The sequence below is a fragment of the Mustela nivalis genome, assembly GCF_964662115.1.
Source record: "Mustela nivalis genome assembly, chromosome: 2".
NCBI lineage: Eukaryota > Metazoa > Chordata > Mammalia > Carnivora > Mustelidae > Mustela > Mustela nivalis.
Window position 1 is genome coordinate 22,256,099 of NC_139021.1, and position 25,737 is coordinate 22,281,835.

General features: G+C 37.1%; 1 protein-coding gene across 1 annotated transcript in view; it reads left to right on the forward strand.

The window, feature by feature from the left end:
• EIF3H (eukaryotic translation initiation factor 3 subunit H) overlaps positions 1-25,737 on the forward strand; it is a 97,581-nt gene continuing 71,844 nt past the window's right edge. Inside the window, exon 1 of the mRNA XM_082720229.1 lies at positions 1-266. Coding sequence (XP_082576355.1) covers positions 135-266 — 132 coding nt within the window. The 5' untranslated portion in view covers positions 1-134. The remainder of the gene's footprint in view (positions 267-25,737) is intronic.

Below are 25,737 nucleotides of genomic sequence, written 5' to 3' on the forward strand. Positions count from 1 at the left end.
GGAGATGCGGGGCGGAGCTCCGCTCCGGCTTTTCCTTCTAGCTCCGCCCCTTGGACTGTGCGTGACGTCACGTAAAGCCCGGACTTCCGCTTCCGGTCACTCACGTTTCTCTTTTTTCCTGTCTGGCTGGAAAGATGGCGTCCCGCAAGGAAGGCACCGGCTCTGCTGCCACTTCTTCCAGCTCCACCACCGGTCCGGCGGGGAAAGGCAAAGGCAAAGGCGGGTCCGGAGATTCGGCTGTGAAGCAAGTGCAGATAGATGGCTTGGTGAGTGGGGTTCCGTTTCCCCAGGCCCACGTGGGGAGCTCAGTCCTTAGTTCAGTCCCGCCAGAAGCGCTGCTTGGCAGCCTCCCCCTGGGCCGGGGACAAGACTGGGACAAGGTTTTCTCCTAAAATCTCTCTCTTTCATCTTCACTTTTTGCTGGGAGGCACAGCAGCTTTCTCTACCACCTGTTGGTGGTGGTGGGGGGGTTGAGGGCTGAGACAGGGAACAGAGGCTAGGGGTGTGTGACAGATTCCTGGGGTCTTGTTTTGAGATGTCTGTATTTGGAGAAAGACTCTTCAGGAGGACAAATAGGTGAAGGAGATGTCGAGAAGGATCTGCGAATCTAGGGCTTTTGGAAGGTGGGTAAACTTCATTGCTTCTCAGCTGGGACCTGACATCCTTAACTTCCCAAGTGGAGATTTACTTTATAGCCACTTCGGAGTCTGCTGGTTCAGCGTTTATCTGAAACTACGTAGTGGGAATAAACCTCTCTTATATGGGCTTCTCCTTTCCCTCTCTGGGAATGTTGGAATGCCTCGAGATTTGGGTTTAGGCATCCTTCTATCAGGTCTCTGCTTTACATGGTATACCAAAAGTAGGTAAAAGCACACTGCTGGAGCCAGGCTGCTTGGGTTTGAGTCCTATCTCTAAAATTAGCTGAATGACATTAGTTAAGTTAATCTTTTTATACTTATGTTAGTTGTTTTGAGGATTGAAATTGGCTGCATATGTGTCAATAACTAGAACAGTGTTTGAGTCATAGTAAGTTACCATTTAATCTTAATTGCTTCAGTGTTATTATTGGTGTTACAAGAAGTTACAGTAGTAGATCCTCAGGTTCCTTTCTTATGGCTTTAAATGTTATTTATATTCTGATAATCTTTAGTTTTTATTTCTTGCCAGACTTGGTTTTCGCTTGCAATTCTTAAGTACCCCTGCCTTCCTGACATCACTGTTTGGGTATCTTATAGGCATCTCAAATTTAACTTGACCAAAATAAGATTATTGCCATCTTCCCTTTCTTCCTCTCTCCCCATCCTTGGTGTTACCTTAGGCTCTCCTGTCTTAGTAAATGGAACTACCATCTAACCATTTGAACAAGTTAGAAAACCTAGGCAGTAACCTACATTTTCCCCCTCAGCAAATCCTGTTGTTTCCACCTCCGAAATATATCAGATTCATCTGCTTCTCATCTATCTGTGTGCGATCAACCATATCCACTTGGAATAAAATACAGACTTCTTACCATCTTCTTAAGGTCCTGGGACTCTTGTCTCTTTCTCCAGACTCACCTCCTGCTTCATTCTAGGCTTCATTCACAAGTATTTTAGTTGTTTCCTCTTTTTGAAATACTCACGTATTCTTCCTACTTGGTGGCTTCTTTTGATTCTTTAGGTCCTTGGCTTAAATGCTCCATGTTAAGAAAGGCTTTGCCTACCAGCCCTGTTTAATGTAGCGCACTCCCCATCATCCTCCATCATAACACTCTGTTTCATAGCATTTTCCACTGACTGTAACTGTCTTATTTGTTTTTTTGTTTGACTCCACACCAGAATGTAAGCTACTGATGGCAGGCAAGGGACTGTGCTTTTTCACGTGTTATGTTTTCAATGCAGAACCTTTTAACTGATACATAGAAGAAATATAGAATATATAGAATAAATATACAATAGATGAATGAACAAAACATTTTGTTTTATTTTTTTAAATATTTATTTATTTATTTTGGGGGGATGTGAGCAGGGTGTGGGGGAGGGCGGGAGGAGAGGGAGAGAAGGAGACTCCCCAGTGAGTGTAAGCCAGCCATGGGGCTTGATCCCATGACCTCAAGATAATGACCTGAGCCGAAATCAAGAGTTGGACCCTTAATCCACCTAGGTGCCCTTCATTTTTGTACTGCTCCTACTTCCATGTCCTGATATTTTTTATAGATTGTTCTAATGGTGTCTTGATTTGTTCTGTTAGCCCTGTTCAGTCTATTAATCATTCTTCAGTTAAAACATTTCACTTACTGTGAAGGTTTAGATCTTGTTAACTTCCTTCCTGAAATGTTTACAGTGATATTGCAATGAATTCAAGGCCTACCAAGATTTTAACTTCCTGCTATTTCCAAGCCTCATAGGAAGTATACGTTTCAGCAACACAGGACTATTTGGTTAGTCTGATGTTTAATCACATTTGTTCCTGGCATCTTATTAGTGGCCGAGACCTGTTTTTCTTCTTGTATCGAACCTTTCCTTTCCTACCTTTGGTTCTGCTTCACCAAATCTTTTGTATCTTTAATATCATCTTCTGCTTAACATGTGAACATTGTCAGGACTTTACCATATTACGATGTTTAGTTCTCTTTTTCACTTAATAGCTCTGTGTTCCATTCTTAGTTGCCACTTTTTTCCTCTTGAAGTTAACGGTTAAAGAATTATCTGTAATTATGGTTTTCCATTATTTATTCAACTCACTGTTGTTAGAATCTCCATCACCAATAATTCCCTGATTTAGGTTTTAGAAAAATTATTGATAGCATTAGCAAAGAACTATACAGAATATTAGAATATATCACATATGCAAAATAGTATCTATGATACATAATTTAAGTAATCACAAAATAAACGAGTTACCTGCCATTCAGCGTGAGAAATAGAACATTGTGAGTATCTTTGAAACCGCTTCCCCTCTTTCATCCTTTCCTCCTATCCCTAATCTGCACCCTGTAATCACTATTGTGAGCCTTAGTTCAGAGATTGGGTTTTCTTTATAGTTTGACCATACAGAGTATTTCTAAATAATTTGTTTTGTTTTGCCTGTTTATATTAATAGTATGAATGAAATATGAATTAAATTGTAGTACATGTTCTCCTGTGTCTTGAGTCATAAATGCATATCTCACATTGTTTTCAAGATTAGTCCCTTCTAGACTGTAGCTATCATTCATTCCTTTTCATTACTATAGAGTGCCTCATTGTATGAATATGGCATAATAGTCCTCATCTGACCATTAATGGACAATTAGATGGCTTGTTTTTCCTGTGTGAAATGGTATTTCCCCAGAATCTTTTAATTGTCTCTTCCATTAGACTTGCCAATGAGATTTTTACTCCTGTGTGGAGTCAGTGCTCAGTGTATCTGTCCTCTTGGAATGGAGGAGTGGCTCTTTTTTTTTTTTAATTTTTTTTTTTTTTTTTTTAGGAGTGGCTCTTCTTAGCACTCAGGTGATCTCATTGTTCCTAGAAAAGAGCAAACTAATCTTTCCTGTTGAACTTTTCATGTAAAACCCATGTCATAAAAAAAAAAAAAAAACAAATAACCAAAACCATGTCAACAGGGGAGCGCTGAGACTTGAGCCAGACACAAGGCTTGATCTCTACCCAGAGACCACGACGTGAGCCAAAACCAAGAGTTAGATGCTTAACCCACTGTGCTACCCAAGTGCCCCAAATTGTAAAATACTTGTCTCTTTCATAGTTCAGTGCTTAAAACTGATTACCATCGAATTTTTTTCCTTTTAAATTTTGTTTTTCCCTTTATGTAAAAAGTTATCTTAAAGTTTACAATTGTTAGCTACCTCATTCTTCCTTTATTGGATTTAAGGTAAAGTATGTTATTAATAAGTGAAAAAGTCAGAGTTCTATATACTTTGTCATTTAGGTGTGATTCACATGTTACCTCACAAGTACTTTCCAACTGCTCATTGACTCTTTTATCACCCAGTCAGGCCCTTGTTACTGTTGAAATTCTCTTACTTATTTGTTGCTTGTCTTCTCACACTAAAACTTCAACTTCCTGAGAGCAGGACCAATGTCAGGTCTGTTCACTGCAATATTAACAGTGACTGACACATCGAAAGCACTCAGATACTGTGAATGATTTAATACAATTCTTGGTACAAGAAATTTCCTTGAAAATGAATCATGAGGAAACTGTGTCAGTAAATGCTTTGTAGAAATGGTGTGTTGGTGAGAAACACAAGAAGTGAGGCTGGGAGACCAGTGAGCTTTATAAATTCGCTCAAATTTTTTCCTTTTTTTTTTTTTAAAGCATCAGTGTCTGTTCTATAAGAAAAATCACTAACGTTAATTGAGCACCTGCTGTTTACAAGACCCTGTGAAGGAAAGTTTGGTTAGATTATGTCTGATTCTTACAACAGCTCTAAAGGTAGATGTTATCTGCCTTACCTCGTGATTATTCTGAGCTGATGAGAAAATACTGGTGGAAGTGCTTTGTGAACTGAAAGGAATAATTCAAATTTGTGAAGGGCTTATACTATGCTATGACCTATATCACTGTGTATTTTGTGTGTGTGTGTGAGAGAGAGAGAGAGAGAACACGAAGTTCTAGAGACTGTATAGTAGCTTATGGAATGGAAGCCCTCATCTAAAATCCCAAGTTTCAAGTAGAATACAGTTTGGCCTTTTATTGTTTAAACAACAAAAAAATTATGTGGCTCTTGGCTCCCTCTTTCAGCTTTCTGACTTCAATAGAGAGTTGCTTCACATGTGTGGGTGTTTCAGTCAGATAGCTTGAAATTCTTTCAAGCACCAAAATTTTTACATTTTAGCCATTTTAATTGTAAATCTTTCTGAAGTGTGTTATGTAAATTACTGCCTGTTTAGTCGGAGAACATTGGACACAGATTTAGCCATGTTTTGAAGCTGTAGTATTATCTTTAAGAACATAATTTATTGCCCCATATTGGACAGTAGTCCTGGAGAATCTCTTTGGGTGTTTACATCTGTTTATTTCTATAATGTCACCTGTCTTCGAGGTACCTTGAGTAATTTGTCTTTCTAGTTGGCTTTTTTTCCTGCTGTTTTGTTGTTAAACTTTTATAGGTCTTTTATCCCTTTTATTTCCAGCCTCTCATTTGCTATGGTTGGTAAACCAGATAAGCAATCTTGTTAGCATTATTTTTAACATGAGGCTAATTTTTAATATGAAGCTAAGTATACTCTGAATGAGGATTAAATTGAGTATGCAGTCTCAATTTTTTTTTTTTAAGATTTTATTTATTTATTTGTCAGAGAGAGAGAGAGTACACGCAGAGTGGCAGGCAGAGTCAGAGGGAGAGGCAGGCTCCCTGCGGGGCAAGGAGCCCGATGTGGGACTCGATCCCAGGACGCTGGGATCATGACCTGAGCCGAAGGCAGCTGCTTAACCAACTGAGCCACCCAGGCGTCCCTGCAGTCTCAATTTTGACCACTTAGTTATATTTTTGTTTTGACAAGTAAGTTGTTACCAATTGTAAGTAGTAGTTTTTTAAAGTAGATAAAAACATTTGACATATGTTATTATATCCTAGGAACTCCAGAAGCTGATAGAACTGGATTATTAGCTGGATTATATGTATGATTCAGTCACTCCTAGAAGATGAGTGGCTTTTCAGGGGCATAACGTGAATTTATTCTAGAGTTCGGACTCAGATCACAAATTGCTGTCTTTGATTCATTTTGCTTTCTATTACTGTAACTGCTTCATACATTGTAAGGACTCAGTAGATGTTAGCTCTTACTATGTGCCAGGTACTATTCAAAATACTTTATATGTATTATAGCACTGAAGCTATATAACAACTCTGATTAGGGAACCATTATTATCCCCCATTTTACAAATGGGAAAGCTCATATACATATAGATTATGTGATTTGATGAATGTCAGGATAAGGGAAATAGAAGTAGTGTTCACAAAAGCATTAATCCAGTGTTTCTTGTTCAAGCATCAGAAAGTGTATTTTCCAAAGCTTAGCTCTCTTACAGACTTAAAACTTTAAAATGTGCAAGTAAGCAAATATGTCAGAATCTTTATATTTAACAATCTGTCATATTTGAGAAGAAGATTTGTAGTTAATAGAAATCAATTTAGTAAATATTTTCGTTTGGAAAAGGACAACTTTTAGCTACTGGGTTGCACAGATATAAGATATTGGGGAATCAACATTGAAGAAAATAGGAGGTAAGCTAAAGAGAATTGAGGAGTACCGGTAGGTATTCTTAAGTAAGTCAGTTTACTTGCCTTACTTGCCTGTCTGTCTCACTTCTCAGGATGCTTTTAAGATTCTTATAACCCTGGAGACATCCTGGACTTTGTTCCTTTTCCTTAAGGTCAGAGGTCTTGTTGAAATCTGTTGCCTTTTTGAGAAAGCTTTCTGATTGTGCTTCCTGTGTTTATGGCATATACATCAGTGATGACGAACTGTATTAATGTTGTTTCTTGTAGCTATCTTGGGATAACTTAAGGAGCATAGCATATGTGGTATTTCTCATGGGGGAGATGATTTAATAAGTCAGTTAGCATCTCTGGGCCTTAGTTTCTTCTTTAGTAGGAGGATAATGCATGCCCTTCCTGCTATAATAAATAGAAGTTTAATATACATTATTTTTATTGATGTTTAATTATTGTAGTAACAGGTTTAGTAGTTGGTATTGATTTTAATAGTGACAGGGGGATTCCAAACTCAATGCTTTACCAAGTAAATGGAAGATAGTGAAAAATCTTAACTTCAGTTGTAGCTTATCTGGCCCAGATGAAATGGCACATGTACTCTTCACATGCCTATTTTGATATTAAAGGGTATGGGTGCACAGTATTTACAGGTTTCTTTTCTTGTCACCTTTGGGTTCAGCTAGCTCCTATGTATTATAGATTCTGATCTTCAGTTTAATATCCGAGATTTCCAGAGTTTTGCTGAGTAACACCAGGGATCTTAAGTCTTCCTAGCATTTTTCTGGACTTTTAGGTCAGTCCTAGCTTTGATACTGGGGAAACAAGCTTCTACAAAGCATTAGCCTTTGTTTGGGGTCTTTGCCAGGTCTTATTTTGTGGTCAAATACTCTCACTTGTACTTCACCATGTCTGCCATAGTTCCTTAGATGAAAGCTTCTGATTTCAGCACTTACACGAAAGCTTGGTTGCATTTGCTTTTCTCTTGGAGATTAGTTCATAATTTTTCTTTTGTAAAATACTGAAATTATGGTACTTGGATATTATTTCCTTTGGTAATGAATGAGGAAATATACCTCAGAGAAAGTAACTTTATTTTTTCCCATAAACTGTTTGTAGAAGATCATTTTGTAAAATGGTTGTATCTTGTAAAGGTTAGATTTAAGAGCAAAAAGTACAGTGTAATGTACCTCTCCATCTATATGGTGACAAAGTGTTCTTGTTTTGTTAAAACTGAAAGAGCCGAAATGGACACTAGCGTATGCAAGAGCAGTACCCTGTATTTTTGCTAATGTTGGCACCAAGCCCAAAAATAGAGGAGAAAAAATTGATTCAGCAAAAGAGTGGTAACTCAGTATTAACTTAGTCAAAATATAGAACTTTTTTACTCTTTGAGTCTGAATTCGTCAGCTGTATTTTGACATAATATTTTAAGGCTTTTGTTTTACTCCAAATAATACTTAAACACCACAAATATTCATTGTATCCTGATGATTAATAATGAATGTTGTTTTCTTAGTGTCTTCTATACCTTTATACCTGTCCCCAGCTAGTTTCATATGGGACTATAGTAATGTGCTAAAATACAATTTTTTAAAACAAAAACCGTATGTATTCATTGTAAGGAAAGTTTGGAGAAATTGAGCACGGATGCACGTGGTCTCTCTCTCTCTCTTTCACACACACACACACCAACCAGAAAGAAAATAACTTGGTTTATAAACTCATAACATGAGGGTGGGTAGGATAGCACCATTAAAATTTGGGGGTTTACTTTTCTAGTGTTTTTCCTGTGCTTTAATAAATACCTATAGTTGAAGTTAATGGCTTCAAGGTTATGCATGGTTTTAAGCATGTTGCCAAATTGCTCTCCAGAATAGTTTATAATAGTTTATTTTCTCGGTTACAGAATATTAGAGTGCTGCTTCTTGGCACCATTGCCAAAACAGTAATGATCTTTAAAAATCTTAGTCTTTATTTTTAAAATTAATGGTGTCTGTTAGTATGCTAACATACTTGTTGCAATGATTCAAGTCAGTACAGAATTTCTTGTCCTTTGTTAGTGATACCGTATCTATCCAAGTCACCCAGACTTCTGGTATCATCTTTGATTGTTCTGTAGGGTTTCCCTTGGATTCTCTTAGGATCACTTACATATTTTGTGAGTCTATAATTGTGTTGTCTGCACTATTCATTTCTCACTCTCCTTCTGAATTATTGCAGAAGTCTCATGTGGCAGGTCTTACAGATTCTGTTTTGTATTTGGCCATCACACACAATGATGCTGAGTAAATAGTTATTTTATAGGACAGCTGTAGTCCTAGAATACAGAAACCCTTTGGAAAATCCCCATTATACAAAATCAAATCAAACTTGATAAACTGACTGTTTTTAGCCTCCAAATGAAGGCTTGTAGGTAACTGTTTCCAAGTTTGGTTTAAGGATAGCCTTTAAAACAATTAAAACCAAAATATTTTCCTTTGAATAGAAGAAACCCCCTGTTTTACATTTTGTGCAGAAATGTATAATCTTCAGTTCGATTCTGAGAGACCTCTTGAGAAAGAAAGTGAATAATCACCTTCCTCTGGTGTTACTGTGGTGTGCTTTATAAAAACTGAAGTCTTTTTAATATAATAACCTTATTTAATTAAACAGCTATTTGGGTACCCAAGGTACATAAATCAAAAAGCAAAAAAGAGTATGTAGTGAAAAGCTCTCACTTTTCATCCCTGTCTTTCACCACCCTCTTTCCAGAGGCAGTCACAGTTACTCTTTTTAATGTTTCCTTCTGGACTTGTTTTAGCAAGCACTGTCTCCTGTGAAGGAAGCAGAAACAGACTATAATTGAAGTGCCCCCAAATCACCTAAAGGCTTTCTAATTAAGCAGTAGTCCATGCTTCTCAATATAATAGACTTGAAACATGTTAGGAGTAGATAGCTCATAACAGTTTTGAAATTTTTTGGTTTGTTTTGTAAGAGAGAGGAAATTAATTTTGTCTCAGCAGAGTTTTTTTTTTTTTTTTTATCACTCATTTTAATTTGGAAAAACTACTTTCCAGCTGTATGTGGGAAAATTTGCAGATGGGTTATGTGTATTGAGTTGGTAAAGTAAAAACTTAATGTTAAGAATAAAACATCATCATCACTTAACATTTAATTCTGATTATACATTTGTATATTTGATTACATCATTGAACCATCATTGAACTATCTCATGACGAATTTTTATAAGGAGAATTTCTTGAATTTCTTGAGACTTTGCCCTTTTCCTCCATTTCCCAACAATTATTAGTTGATTTAACTTTAAAATTTTGGACCATTGATGAGCATTAGATCCAAGAGAATAATAATAAAATATGCTCTTTCAACTGAAATATTATAGATGTGATATTGATTAAGTGTTTTGGAGCATTGCAACTAATCCCATATGTGTCAGGAGCAAAATATCTTTTTTTTTTCCTTTTTTGCTATTGAAGTTACTTAAATTTCTTTCACATCAAAACTGAACAGCAGTGATTTAAATCCTATTTATTATTTGACTCAGCCAGTTATGAAATGGAACCCCTATCCCACTTGAGCCATAAAATGTGTTAAATTTAAGACTAATGCTGCTTTCTGCTTTTTGAATTTACATTTTGGCAGTAACTACCTTCTTTGTTCAGTGTTAGAAAAAAAATCATCTAGGCTTAACCAAATAAGAAAACTGCCAAGTTCACAGATCAGTCAGTGAAAGAAGCCAGAATTAAATGAAAGTCTAGTTATTGACTTTACAGAATATGCTAAGGGGAGATTCTGTGGCATTACAGTTTCTTTGAGACTAAAATTCTTCTATGGTAATAGCTGTTCTTTGACAGTGATTGATGTGAGAAATTCAGGCTGTGGACCTTACCTCCCAGAATCTACAAAAATGGAATGAAGCCAGCCTAGGAGTCATGCATCCTGCCTGACCTCTTCTCCAAATGGCCAGCAGACTTTTAAGACACTGTTGAAGTGGATCTAGTCTTTATTTTTAGCAGGATAATGATGTTTTTAAGAGAACCTGCATACATAAACACATGTATACACCACTATTCTGAATAAAGACCATTTACTCTCAACTTTGACTTTTTGATGCAGATTTTAAAAATCTTGTTCTGAAATCCTGTGGTATTGGCTGTCATAAGAAATAGCTCTAGATCCACATGACTGATAAGTCTAAACAAAACTGGAAGTTTTTGGTGTCAGGTGGTTGATTTTTCGTAAGTTATACTTACATCTTAGACTGAAAAAGATCTCTGAAGAATAAATTGAAGATTCTGGGAAGGCAAGTGTGTCAATGCCATGAAGATACGTGGCATATTCTAGCCACTCACTAAATATTTGTTGGATAGGTGGATGGATGAGCCAATGGATTAGGTGAAATATTTATTATAATAGCCCAATGTGTTACTGAGAATTTATTAGGCACTGTGTTCTAGATACTTTGGGTGGATTAACTTTTAATCCTTGTGATAGTGTTGTGAGATAGGCACTTACTGACTTAATCTCTAAGGAGATAGGTGAGGCTAGGATTGTTAAGACACCTTATGTAAGACCACAGAACTGGCAAACTTTATTTTGGATTCCAGTGCTCCAGCCTCTAAAACTATGCCATACGATTTTCCTGTTTGTACAGACCAGAGGTTCACATTTGTGTGTACAGTCAGAATTAATTTTTAAGGTTTTATACTAAAGCTTTCTTTCTCACTTGAACATTATTTTTTTCACAAAGAAATAAAGGTTAGTTCTAGAGTTATCATGTACAACAAATGGAAGACAGCAAATCAACATTTGAATGTTGGTACTTCAGCTGGGCTCACTCACTGGATAAATAATTCCCTTTCTTACTTCTGTCTTACAGAGCTTGGGATTTAAAGTGGGGTCCTGTTGGGGCGCCTGGGCAGCTCAGTGGGTTAAAGCCTCTGCCTTCCGCTCAGGTCATGATCCCAGGGTCCTGGGTCGAGCCCCACATCGGCTCTCTGCTCAGCGGGGAGCCTACTTCCCTTCCTCTCTCTCTCTGCCTGCCTCTCTGCCTACTTGTGATCTCCGTCTGTCAAATAAATAAATAAAATCTTTAAAAAAACAAAGTGGGGTCCTGTTGCTGAAATAAGTTTTTTACCTCTCTTAAAAATAGAATGTTCAGATTGGAATCAGAGCTAAGAGAATAGCGGTTTGACCTCCTCTGTGGAGTATGCCTGTCCTCTCCTGTAGAAGCAGCATAGGGTGGTAGAGGAACTGTAGCCACACAGTTTGGAGTTCACATCTATTGAAATATTGTCATATTTTGAAAGAATTCATATCAGTAATGTAAATTAAGAAGTGTTTGATTATAAAATATGAATGTTCAACTTTTGGACTTAGGAAAGAATGGTCTACCTGCTTAATGTTACAGCTTCTGTAAACCAGTGCTACCTAAGTATGGATAAGGTTTGTGAACTGTTCATTGTCTGTATGAGATAAGCACAGGATTGTGACTGAGTGTTTAGACACTTTTATAGCAGTATGATATTGCTGTGATAGCCAAGAGCGTGATCCCAAAGCTTGTATTTTCTCTTTTTTAAAAAAGTCACTTTTCTTGTAAGTTATTTTTTTACTGTAATACTGGTCTGTGAGGGACTGGAAGAAAATGAGTTCTTCACCACGGATAGTCCGAGAAGCCCTGTTACAAACTATTTGCATACCTGTTTTAGCTAATGGCGTCTTCCTGTAACCAGAGTCTAATAATATTTAATAGAACCGTATATAAAATACTACTGTGATTATTAAGTACCACTAGATTTACCTTTTTATTATTGGCTTTAGTAGTAAAACATCTAAATACTTTCAATATTTCTTTTTATCTATGAGCTGTTTAAAAAAGATGAATAAGTGGATTTAGTGTTTTCTTACTCTTGGTGCACAGCACTGGTTGCAACCTCTGAACATTCCCTACAAATTTGGCTTTATATAAGAAGGTTAAAAATGGTGGTGTATTTCCAACAGTTTAAAACTACGTATGTCCCTAATTTTAACTGGGATTTCTTTCAACAGATCCTTTTTATGTCTACTACAGGGACAGTAGGAAACCTGTTGCTTTTCTTGGTGAAGATTTATTGCTGTTAGTTTGCTCAAAGTTTGAATTGATGTTTTTGCTCATTTATAATTGGCTTATGTTAGGCTTCTCTTAAACAGATCTCTCTGCTTGTTGAAAACCAGTCTGTCTATCCAGAAGTTACCTCTTTGACCTTGGCGGTGTGTACATATGAATATTGTCTAGTCATTTGTGTATATGAATGCAGTGATATCTGTGAATAGAGGTGAAGAGTAACCATATCAACAAGAGGTTAGAATTTAAAGTCAGCAGGTGCTCAGGCTTATAGTTGTATTGTTTCATTTTCTCCTCCTTTCAAAGCCACTTATTCACCCCCCCCCCTTTTAACATACCTAAAAGAACATGCTAAAGTCAAGATACGTCCTCATCATTTTGTCAACTCACTGATGTTGTCAAAAAGAAATTAGTGGTTTTTTTTTTTTTTTTTTTTTTTTTGGCGAAACTTGATGTGGTAAATTGTTGTAATTGCTGGGTTTTAAAATCTTTTGACTTTTTCTTAACTTTTGATATTTTTTGAATTGAAAACAAGTACATGCTTATTATAACTAAATAATAACAAAGATTCGTAATAGATATGTCCTTCCATACCATTCTTGTTCGTGCAAACATAAAAGCATAACTGCATGTATGTAATAAATTTTTATTACTATTAAGTTTCAAAACTGTAACCCTTTGTGTGTTGCGGCTCTTTGGGACTCTGACAAATGCCACAGACCTTTCTTCCAGGAAAATGCCTTTAATTATATAGAAATTATCAGTAAAATACCTAGTTAGTCCCATGAAATTCCAGAATATTTTAAAATAATGGCAAAATTCTAAATCTTATACTCTTTTGGCTCCTAAAACAGTACAGTTTAATTTATTCTTGATTGCCTAGTCTTATTAAAAATATGAGTTATTATAAATTTGAGTTTATATATAGTTATATAAAACATATGTTATACATAATGCAGGGATATAGCAGTGGGTTTTTACTTAGTTCCTTATAAGCATTTTAGGAGATCTTTGAACTCTGAATTGAGAAAAATTGGTTGTGGGTTTATATATATGAATTGTTTCTGCTGCTTTTCAGAAATGAGTATAGGTTTTTAAAATTAAGGTATTATTTATACAGAAGAAAATCCACCTATTTTAAATGCATCATATGATGATCTTTTGTAGTTGTAAACAACTGTACAGTTGCCGCCACATCAAAGTGTAAAATAGTTGCTTCACCTTGTAGAGTGTGCTGATCTGCAGTCAGAATCATCCTCCTTACCTTGACCCCAGGCAGCGACTTAGGAGTTTTGTTTTTCCTTTTCTAAAATTCCATATAAGTGAAACCAGATAGCATATAGCATTTTGTTTGATTTCTTTTTGTTAGTATTAATGTTTTTGAAATTCCTCTCTGTTGTACTGGTATTTCGTTCCTTTTTATAGCTGAGTAATAAATAGTAGATAGAATGGACATACTACAATTTGTTTATCTATGTTTGGTGGCCTTTGGGTTGCTTTCAGTTTTTAGCTGCTCTGAATAATGCTGTTCTGAGCAATGGTGGACATACATTTGTGTGGGTGTATTTTCATTTCTCCTGCTGAATTCCTAGGAGTAGGAACTTGGGTCATGTAGTAAGTTTGTATTTAACCAAAAGATGCTGCAATTACTGTTTTCTACCTTTCCACCAACACTTTTCACGAGATTCTAAGTTTTTGGAAAGGTGTCAGGTTCCCCTTTCCTGACTCAGAAATTCAGGACACCATCTTTTGATTCAGGACGGAGAATGGATTGCAATCCAGCGCATAGCTCTTGGGTTTTTTTTTTTTTTTTTTTTTAAAGATTTTATTTATTTATTTGACAGAGAGAAATCACAAGTAGATGGAGAGGCAGGTAGAGAGAGAGAGAGAGGGAAGCAGGCTCTCCGCTGAGCAGAGAGCCCGATGCGGGACTCGATCCCAGGACTCCGAGATCATGACCTGAGCCGAAGGCAGTGGCTTAACCCACTGAGCCACCCAGGCGCCCCAGCTCTTGGGTTTTATATCTAGGTCTGTTGTACTTGTGGGTAATGCCGTGTTAACTCTCAAGGTTAATACTCTGGTTGTTGGTTTCCTTGTCTTTTTTTTTTTTTTTAATAATTTTTGTTTATTTATTTGACAGAGATCACAAGTAGCCAGAGAGACAGGCAGAGGGAGAGAGGAGGAAGCAGTCTCCCTGCTGAGCAGAGAGCCCGATGTGGGGCTCAATTCCAGGACCTTGGGATCATGACCTGAGCCGAAGGCAGAGGTTAACCCACTGAGCCATGCAGGCACCCCTGGTTTACTTGTCTTGATCAGTTATTTAAACTTTTTAGAAATGCAGTGTATTCAGCATTTCCATATGTCTGCCGGAGAAGAGGGGATTCAGGTACTTCAAGTTGGCATATTACAAGGCTGGCCCCAAAATTCCAGATATATTTCTTAAATAGTTTACTTTTTAGCCCTGAACCTTATTAGAGTTGTTTTAATAGAGGAATTTTGTCTGGTATCTTCATAGACTTTATTTTACCAGGTAAAGATTGGTTTTGACACTGGTATTAAAAACATTTCTGATTAAAAGTCATTGTACTATTTCCTGAAAGGATTTTGTTGATACATTGTATTTTATAAATCACCAACAAAAATTATATGAAATTGCTCACCTTCAATTAATGTAATGGTATCTTAAGACATAGCTATTTCTGTGAATAGATTGGATTTATTATTTATATGCCAGCGCTTTTGGTAAAAGCGTGAAAGTCCAGTGCCCCTTCCATCCTAGTGTTAATACATCTCTAGGCCTTTTAGTTCTGCTCATGTATGACTTGTGTACTTCATGAAAAGTAAATATTAGCATTTTAATTGGAAATCCATAGCTGGTATTCTCTTCGCCCAAGCTGACTGCTTGATCTTCACTCATCTGCTCAGGTGTCATCTCAGAGAGGAACCTTTCTTGGGTCGTGCCAGTTAAGGTTACCTCCCTGTTTATTTTCTTCAGAGTGTGCTTCACTATCTATAATTTTCATTCACTTTTTTAACTATCATTCTGGAATAGTGGTTCATAAAGGGGGAGAATCCCCAGCACTTTTTTAGAGGGTCTCTGAGGTCAAAACTATTTTCATAGTAAGATTTAACATTATTTGTCATTTTTTTTTAAGATTTTATTTATTTATTTGAGAGAGAGAGAGACAGTGAGATAGAGCATGAGCGAGGAGAATGTCAGAGAGAGAAGCAGACGCCCAGTGGAGCTGGGAGCCCGATGTGGGACTCGATCCTGGGACTCCAGGATCAAGACCTGAGCCGAAGGCAATCGTCCAACCAACCGAGCCACCGAGGCATCCCTATTTGTCATTTTTACTCTCATTCTTTATGAGTGTTTAATGGAGGTTTCTAGATGCTACATGCTGTGTGATATTAAAAGATTGAATGTAGAAGCAAATAGAATCCAGTTGCCTTTTATTAAACTAGATATTAATAGGAGTCACGAAAAATGTGAAAGTGTCATTCTTTTTTTTTTTTTCAAATATTTATTTATTAGAGAAAGAGCCCATGTGTGTGAGTGTGTTTGAACACAGAGGGAGAAGGAGACTCCCTGCTGAGCAGGAACCTGGGATCATGACCTGAGCCAAAGGCAGATGCTTAACTGCTGGGGCCACCTAGGCGCTCCACAATGTTATTCTTCTATCCGGATTAAAATTTTTCTGAAAATGTAAATTTTTTTAAAAGTCACCCTATGCCTAATTTTATGTTATTTTTTTAAGATTTTATTTATTTGTTCGATGGAGGTCACAAGTAGGTAGAGAAGCAGGAAGAGAGAGAGAGAAGCAGGCTCCCCGCTGAGCAGAGAGACCCAATGCAGGGCTCAGCCCCAGGACTCTGAGATCATGACCTGAGCTGAAGGCAGAGGCTCAACCCTCTGAGCCACCCAGGTGCCCCAATTTTATTTTATTATTTTAAGATTTAAATTTTTTTATTTTAAGATTTTATTTATTTATTTGAGGGAGAGAGAAAACATGAGAGGGGAGAAGGTCAGAAGGAGAAACAGACACCCCATGGAGCTGGGAGCCCAGTGTGGGACTCGATCCCAGGATTCTGGGATCATGACCTGAGCTGAAGAGTGCTTAACCAGCTGAGCCACCCAGGGGCCCTGAAAATGTAAATGTTTTTTAAAAATGTGAAACAGTGTCATTTTTTGTATCCTGATTTTTATTTTGAAAAATAATTTTTCATAACTAATTTATGATAGCATGTAATATATTTGTTATTGTTTTTAAGTGAATAAATATTTTGAACATTTTTCAATTTGAATTTCTAATATGTAAATATCAATATAATAATTTGGGGGCATCCTTAGTAATTTTTAAGAGTGTTAAAAGGGTCTCAGGATCAAAAACTTTTGAGACTTCGTATTTTAAAATATAAACCTCATGAAAGTAAAGACCTTTGTGTTTTAGTTTTCATTTTCCCAGTAGGCCTGTCAGAAGTAATTGGCCTGTAGAAGTCACTCAAAACATACCTAAGTGAATGAATTAATGAGTGAATGAAGGAAGCCAAAAATAACAGACTTTTGGTGATTCTGTGCACAGCTTTCAAATCTTTCTGTAGTAACTGGTCTTGGCGGGCATCATATTTAGTAGAAAATTACTCTGATTCATCAGAGTGCATAATCTTTGTTTAATTGTTCCCTTGTATGGAGTTGAAAGTTTTTGATAGGTTTTTGATAGAGAGGTCTTAGAGATTCTGCTAAATGTTCTATTTTAAGGGGGATGGAACATTTTATTCATCCAGTTTATTAACTGAAATTTTAGGTTTGTTGACTTCTGGTATAATGAATTTATTTGGTATTTTAGATTGTTATTCAATAGTCCTGTAGTACTGAGAGTACTTTGTGTCTTCGAAGTTAAAATACCGTGTTGTGTTTAGCCTTTTAGTCAGGGTTAGGTTTTCATTTTGTAAAAAGTCACTTTTAAAAAATAGCATTGTGCTCATTAGAGATTATAAAATGGTCTGCTTTGCTCTTTCAAATTGCACTGAATAATAAACAGTAGTAGAAAAAGTGGTTCCCCTAGGGTAATTCAGCAGACCGGACATATGTTTACTATTCTTTACTAAGATCCACCCAACTTGAGAGTGTGCAAATCTCAGAAAGCTGGGAGACTGTTTTAGAGATAGTTGATGTATTCAGAGACCAGTACTGACTGTGCAGGGCAAATCAACTATGTTAATAAACACTCAGACCCGGAGTATGACAAGGTTCGGGGGGCATTGTTTGGAAGAATTTGGTAATTTAGGATTCTACTGGCCAGTTTGTTTCCCTCCTTTAGGCATAATATGTAGGAAAATCATGATTTACCCATGAATTTACAGGATAAACAAACCTGGTCATTGGTTATAAGCAGTCTTAAATATGGGGTCAAGCTATGAAGCCTGTCATAAAGGACATGATGCTTCTCAGATGGATTGCTGGCATCATTTCCCTCTCACCTCTATGCTCTAGAGATTCTTCCCAGTAGGGTTTGAGTTTTCTTACTAGAGGGTGATATTTATGCTAAATAAAATGTTCACTTTTTGGGTCTGTGTTTCTCAGTGTACTCACTTTTCATCAACACAGGGAGTCTTAAAACAGAGGAAAGGAAACTTAATTTTAACCAGCTATGTGCACTGTAGTCCTCTGGGGAGTTAAAACAGAAAAAGTAAGGGTGGTCCATACTTACTTATTAGAAGTTAAAATGAAGTAGGATGTTAGAATCACCTGGAGAATCGAAAACGAAAATGAAAAGAAATAAAATGCCCACCAACACCAATATAGGATTCATAGCCCAGATAAATTAACTCTGAATTTTAGAGGTTGGATTTAGGCGATTAGATTTTATATTTTTTGTTTGTTTTTTCCTTTTGTTTTTTTAAACACTGATGGCTCTAATATGTAGCCAGGTTGAAGACCTCTCTTTTTTTTATTTAAAAAAGCTCTGCAGGGGGCGCCTGAGGGTTAAAGCGCTCAGAGGGTTAAAGCCTCCACCTTCAGCTCAGGTCATGATCTCAGGGTCCAGGCTCTCTGCTCAGCAGGGAGCCTGCTTCCTCCTCTCTGCCTACTTGTGATCTCTGTCTGTCAAATAAATAAATAAAATCTTTAAAAAATATATAAAAGCTCTGCAGGCCATTTTGATAAGCTGAGAACAAGTAATGTAGAGCTCTTGAGCATGTGGAATCACTTGTGACACTTATAAACAAAATACAGGAGTATGTTTTTGTTTTGGAGACTATTGAGCTTCATGTATGTCTTTTTTTTTTTTTAAGATTTTATTTATTTATTTGTCAGAAAGAGTGTGCACAGGCAGACAGAGTGGCAGGCAGAGGCAGAGGGAGAAGCAGGCTCCCTGCTGAGCAAGGACACCCCCCCCCCCATGGAGTCCCACACTCCCCCCATGTGGGACTCCATCCCAGGACACTGGGATCATGACCTGAGCAGAAGGCAGCCGCTTAACCAACTGAGCCACCCAGGTGTCCCCATATATGTCTTTTTAAAAGGAAGAGGAAGCATGATGTAAATAAACAGGATTGATTAAAAATATATCAGCACTGTTTTAGGGACAGAGGCATATGGTTGGAGGGAGAGAAAATGAAAGGGGATGAGCTTGACTGAAACAGGACTTTTGTGGTGGAACATTCCCAACTTGTGGCCTGTGCGAATAGTGCTTGTCAAGACTAGAATCTGTATTGCATTGTAGCAACAAGGGGCAGTTTCCTGTTGATGCTACTTGATTCTGGTGATTCAGGGCACAAAAATTTTGACCTCTAGCACCATCCCCTTAGTGTCTTTTGCTTCCTGACCCTGTAACCTTACACTGAACTTTTCTACTTTATGCATGAAACCTTGCTTCTGTAGCCTAGCTATAGCTGCTTCTTCCAGAGCCGTTGCCCTTGCATTCTTTCTGTTTCAGCCATGTTATTACAAAGTTACTCAGTTATTTTGAAGTAATTACAAGTACCTTGAAGTCCAAAGCCATATCTCACCTCCCTTATTTAATAATTTTGTGTCAGATTGTTTCCTCACCTGGCAAATAAATGAGGAAATATTATTTCTCATTTAATGTATTTGTGGGATTGAACGAGTCTTGCATGTAAGGCACTGTGGAGTGCTTGATGTAAGTGATCCATAAATGTTTAATGTTTACTCCTTCGACAAATAGATTCTGAGTGTCTTTTAAGTGCCAGAACCTGTGTTGGGTATTGGAGATATGAATAACACATCTCTTCCTTTCTAGGAGAATGTTTAAGAGAGGAGACCGTGAGCAGAACACGGATTTTTGTCTTGTAAATATAAAACATCCATGGAATGTTTTTATTTATAAATTCTTAGTTATTTCTGTAAGATAGCAAAAACTTGCATGTGAATTTGTTACTTCTGATTGGGAATTTTCTTTTGACATCTTTAAAGTTTGAATTGCAAGCCCATTACTTTACTTTTTGAGCAAAAGAATTGAGATTTTAGTATGTATGTAGGAAATAAGGTCGTAAGATATCAAACTGAAGAATGAGTTAGCTTGGTTTTGATAATTTTTTTTTCATATTTTTGGATGCTTTATCGGACTATATTATAATGGCAAGATTGTAAATGTTGGAAAATTATTTTAGTGATCACTAAAATCTTTTTATTTGGGGCAGCCTTAAATGCTAGAGAGAATTTATCCACAAAATTTAAGCCTTCTTTCCTGAGACTACACCTGGAGTCCTTAGGTTGCCTTTCAAAGTAAGGCACATCCTCTAGTGCCTCACTTTTTAGAAAGTGTGCTTCCTGGTGGTCTTTACTCTAGAGAGAGCTTTGAATTCATTGAACTAGTTGTCATCACAGGGTTTTAAGCTTTCTCTCTTAGCACTATCCCTTTCTTTGTATACTTACTTATGTTGATTGTTTCTAGCAGATGGTTAAATCACCATTATTCTCCCATCTCTCAGTTGGATACTGTTCTTGTAAATTTTCTCTCTGGTCATTCCCAGAGAACTGAAAAGAACAGGTCAGTGATGCTGAAAAGAGTGAGACAATAATTTCTCTGACTTGGAGCACGGTGCTTCTGTTGATGCTGTATGAAGTTGCATTGATTCTTTGGCCAGACAGGTCAAGCTGCCGGGCTTTTTGGTTACATTGCGCTCCTACCCCCAGCTCTTTACAAATTTTTTTTTTTTTTTTTTTTTTTTTAGAGTTAAGACTGCATTTCATTAGAAGTTACTTACTGTAATAACTCATTTTTAAATATAATAATTTATTTAAAATTCAGTTTTCTTTGTAAAAGGAAATGAGGTTATTTTGGCCTGGCTTCTTTGTGAAACTGCTGGGTCTTAGTCATCAACACTTCTTTTTGCACACATAAGCACCTGCTGTTTAGAAATTAGTTCTAGAGTTTGTCTGAAGGTCTACATTAAGCTCCTCTGTCTTTTAGGATCTCATTTACTTTGACTTCAACATGACTCAGTGATTTCATTAAAGGGTTAAGTGTCTCAGAACCTAGGCAACTTAGACAAGCTGGTAGGTGTGTTTGTAACGACTTTTAATTAGTTCTTTTTATCCCTTCTAAGTCACTCATGTTTCTTTTTTAAATATGCAGTAATTGCACTTTGCAGAGAGATAAGCTGAATAGAAGTTAAATAGTTCTGCTTTTTATAATCAATAATATTTTATTGAACATTATTGCATGTCAGACCCTATGTGAAGTATTTAACATACATTGTCTCATATCTGATAGTGTTGGTATTGCTTTGGAATAACTCCATGATGCAAATTAGAAATCAAAGACTTAGGAAGAACAAATAGCTTCCCTAGGGACACAGCTAGTAAAAAAATGTTGGAGCTGGAACTCTTACCCAAAGCCGCATGACTCTTAATTTTGTGCCTTTCAAAAGTGGAAAGGTCTTTTATATAAGGATGTATAATATGGTGCACTTCATACATTTCACAGTGCTGAAGGTCTTAATTGGTTGGTTTTCTTCCACATGAAGGTCTTTTCCCTGCTAACTCCGTGCTGTCATTTGGATCTTACTTGTTTGAAATCTTCTTGGGGTCTGTTTATCACGAAGTCTGCAACTAACTTTTTAATTATTTATTGAATTATTAACGTGAAAATAGTTTTCCATGTTATTAAAGTTAAAATATTCACACAGCTTTAGAACTTGACTTGGTTTAAATCTTGGCTCTTCCACTTCCTGATTGTGTGACCTTTAGCTGTTTACTTTCTCTCTGCTTTTGTTTTGTTTTTAAAGATTTGTTTATAAAGATGAAAATCAAAAAAGATTTTATAAAAAGAATTGATAAGAAGTTGGTTGAAAAAGTAAAGAAATTTAAAAAAAGGAATGTATCAGGCGGGACACTAAAACAAAGCATTGTATTTTTGCAGGTGTAACCACCACCATGTAAAGATACAGAAAAATTCCACCATCCATGAAAGTTTCCTTGTTCCCGTCTACTCTTGACCCTAGGCAACCACTAGTCTGATTTCTTTTATTTTCTAGAATTGCATATGAATGGAATCATACAGTATTTACTGACCTGAAGATACCTAGTATCATAATGTAGTTTATCACCAGAAATATCAGAAGTTCAAGCAGATATATTGGAGCAAATTACAGCAGAGAACTTCCCTAATTTGGGGAAGGACACAGGCATAAAAATCCAGGAGGCACAGAGAACCCCTCCCACCCCTGCCCAGTCAATAAAAATAGGTCAATACCCCATCATCTAGTAGTAAAACTCACAAGTCTGTCTTTCTTTCTTTCTTTCTTTCTTTCTTTCTTTCTTTCTTTGACAGACAGAGATCACAAGTAGGCAGAGAGGCAGGCAGAGAGAGAGAAGGGAAGCAGGCTCCGTGGTGAGCCGTTAGCCCGATGCAGGGCTCAATCCCAGGACCCTGGGATCATGACATGAACCAAAGGAAGAGGCTTTAACCTACTGAGCCACCCAGCACCCTGAAAACTCACAAGTCTTAATGTCTTTAAGAGACTCATTTGACCCGGAGACCCCTCCAGATTCAAAGTGAGGGGGTGGAAAACGACTTACCATGCTAATGGACATCAGAAGAAAGCTGGGGTGGCAATCCTTATATGAGATAAATTAGATTTTAAGCCAAAGACTTTAAGAAGAGATGAGGAAGGACACTGTATCATACTTAAAGGGTATGTCCAACAAGATCTAACAGTCTTAAATATCTGTCCCCTAACATGGGAGTAGCCAATTATATAAATCAGTAACAAAATCAAAGTAACGCAGCCACAAATATACAATAATGGTAGGGGACTTTAACACCCCTACCACTAAAATGGACAGATCATCTAAGCCAAAGATCAACAAGGAAATAAAGGCTTTAAATGACACACTGGACTAAATGGACATCGCAGATAAATTCAGAACATTCCATCCCAAAGCAACAGAATACACATTCTTCTCTAGTGCAGATGGAACATTCTCCAGAATAGATCACATCCTGGGTCACAAATCAGGTCTTAGTGGTACCAAAAGATTGGGATCATTCCCTGCATATTTTGAGACAACAATGCTTTGAAACTAGAACTCAACCCCAACAGGAAAGTTGGAAGGAGCTCCAAATACATGGAAACTAAAGAGCATCCTACTAAAGAATGCATGGGTCAACCAGGAAATTAAAGAAGAATTTAAAAATTTATGGAAACAAATGAAACACAACTGTTCAAAATATTTGCAATGCAGCAAGGGCGGTTCTAAGAGGAAAGTATATAGCAATATGAGCCTTTCTCAAGAAACAAGAAAGATCTCAAATACACAACCTAACCCTACACCTAAAGGAGCTGGAGAAAGAATAGCAAATAAAGCTTAAACCTAGCAGGAGAAGAGAAATAAAGAACAGAGCAGAAATCAGTGAAATAGAAACCAAAAGAACAGTGAACAGATCAATGAAACTAGGAGCTGGTTCTTTGAAAGAATTAAGAAGATTGATAAACTCCTGGTCAGACTTAACAAAAAGAAAAGAGAAAGGACCCAAATTAGTAAAACTATGAATGAAAGAGGAGAGATCACAACCAACACCAAAGAAATACAAACAATTATAAGAACATATCATGAGCAACTGTATGCCAGCAAATTTGACAATCTGGAAGAAATGGTTGCATTCCTGGAGACGTATAAACTACCAAAACTGAACCAGGAAGAAATAGAAAACCTGAACAGATGCATAACCAGTAAGGAGATTGAAGCAGTCATCAAAAATCTCCCAACAAACAAGACGGTTTCCCAGGGGAATTCTGCTAAGCATTTAAAGAAGAATTAACACCTGTTTTCCTGAAACTGTTTCCAAAAAATAGAAATGGAGGGAAAACTTCCAAAATCATTTTATGAGGCCAGCATTACCTTGATTCTAAAACCAGACAGAGACTGAGGAAGATTACTGAGCAATATCGCTGATGAACATGGATGTAAAAATTGTCACCAAAACACTAGCCAAAAGGATCCAACAGTACATAAAAAGGGTTATTCACCACGACCAAGTGGGATTTATTCCTGGGCTGCAAGGTTGGTTCAAGGTTGGTTCAACATCGGCAAATCAATGTCATACATTAGTTAAAAAAAAAAAAAAGCTGAGAGAGCATTGGACAAAGTACAGCATCCTTTCTTGATCGAAACTTTTCACAGTGTAGGGATAGAAGGTACATACCTCAGTATCATCAAAACCATCTATGAAAAACCCACAGCAAATATCATTTTCAGTGGGGAAAAACTGAGAGCTTAAGTTCAGGAACTTGGCAGGGATGTCCACTATTGCCACTGTTATACAACATAGTACTGGAAGTCCTAGCCTCAGCAGTCAGACAACAAAAAGCAATAAAAGTCACCCTAATTGGCAAAGAAGTCAAACTCTTACTCTTTTGCAGATGATGTGATACTTTATGTGGAGAACCCAAATGACTCCACTCGAAAATTGGTAGAACTCAATACAGGAATTCAGTAAAGTGTCAGGATATAAAATTAACGCACAGAAATGAGTTGCATATCTATACACCAACAAGAAGACAGAAGAAAGAGAAATTAAGGAGTTGATTCCATTTACAGTTGCACTCAAAACCAAAGATACCTAGGAGTAAACCAAACCAAAGAGGCAAAGAATTTATACTCAGAAAACTACAGAATACTCATGAAAAGAAATTGAGGAAGACCCGTGAAGACACATGGAGAAATGTTCCATGCTCCTGGATTGTAAGAACAAATATTGTGAAAATGTCTATGCTGCCTAGGGTAATCTACACATTTAATGCAATCCCTATCAAAATCCCATCAACTTTTTGCAAAGAAATGGAACAAATAATTATAAAATTTATATGGAACCAGAAAAGACCCCAAATACCCAGAGGAATGCTGAAAAAGAAAACCAGAGTTGGCGGGATCACAATCCAGACATCAAGCTCTGTTGCAAAGCTGTAATCATCAAGACAGTAATGGTACTGGCACAAAGACAGATGCAAAGATCAATGGAACAGAATAGAGAGCCCAGAAATGGACCCTCAGCTCTATGGTCAACTAATCTTTGACAAAGCAGGAAAGAATGTCCGATGGAAAAAAGATAGTCTCTTCAACAAATTATGTTGTGAAAATTGGACAGCCACATGCAGAAGAATGAAACTGGACCATTTTCTTACACCACACACACAAAATAGACTCAGAATGGATGAAAGACCTTCAGTGTTTGACCGGAGTCCATCAAAATTTGAGGAGAACACAGGCAGCAACCTCTTCAACCCCAGTTGCTGCAGCTTCATCCTAGAAACATCACCAAGGCAAGGGAAGTAAGGGCATAAATGAACTATTGGGATTTCATGAAGATCAAAAGCTTTTGCACAGCATAGGAAACAAGAAAACCAAAATAAAACAGAATGGAAGAAGGTATTTGCAAATGACATATCAGATACTAGATCAGACTAGTATCCAAAATCTGTAAAGAACTTATCAAACTCAACATCCAAAGAACACATAATCTGATCAAGAAATGGGCAGAAAATATGAACAGACCTTTCTGCAAAGAAGACATTGAAAAGGCCAACACATGCATGAAAAAGTGCTCAATATCACCCAGCATCAGGGAAATACAAATCAAAACTACAGTGAGATTCCACCTCACACCAGTCACAATGGCTGAATTTGCCAATCAGGAAGCGCCAGGTGTTGACGAGAGGATGCAGAGAAAGGGGAACCCTCCTACACTGCTGGTGGGAATGCAAGCTGGTACAGCCACTCTGGAAAACAGTATGGAGGTTCCTCAGAAAATTGAAAATAGAGCTATCCTACAACCCAGCCATTGCACTGCTGGGCATTTGCCGTAAAGGTGCAAATGTAGTGATCTGAACCAGGGCACATGCACCCCAGTGTTTATAGCAGCAATGTCCACAATAGCCAGACTATGGAAAGAGCCCGGATGTCCATCAT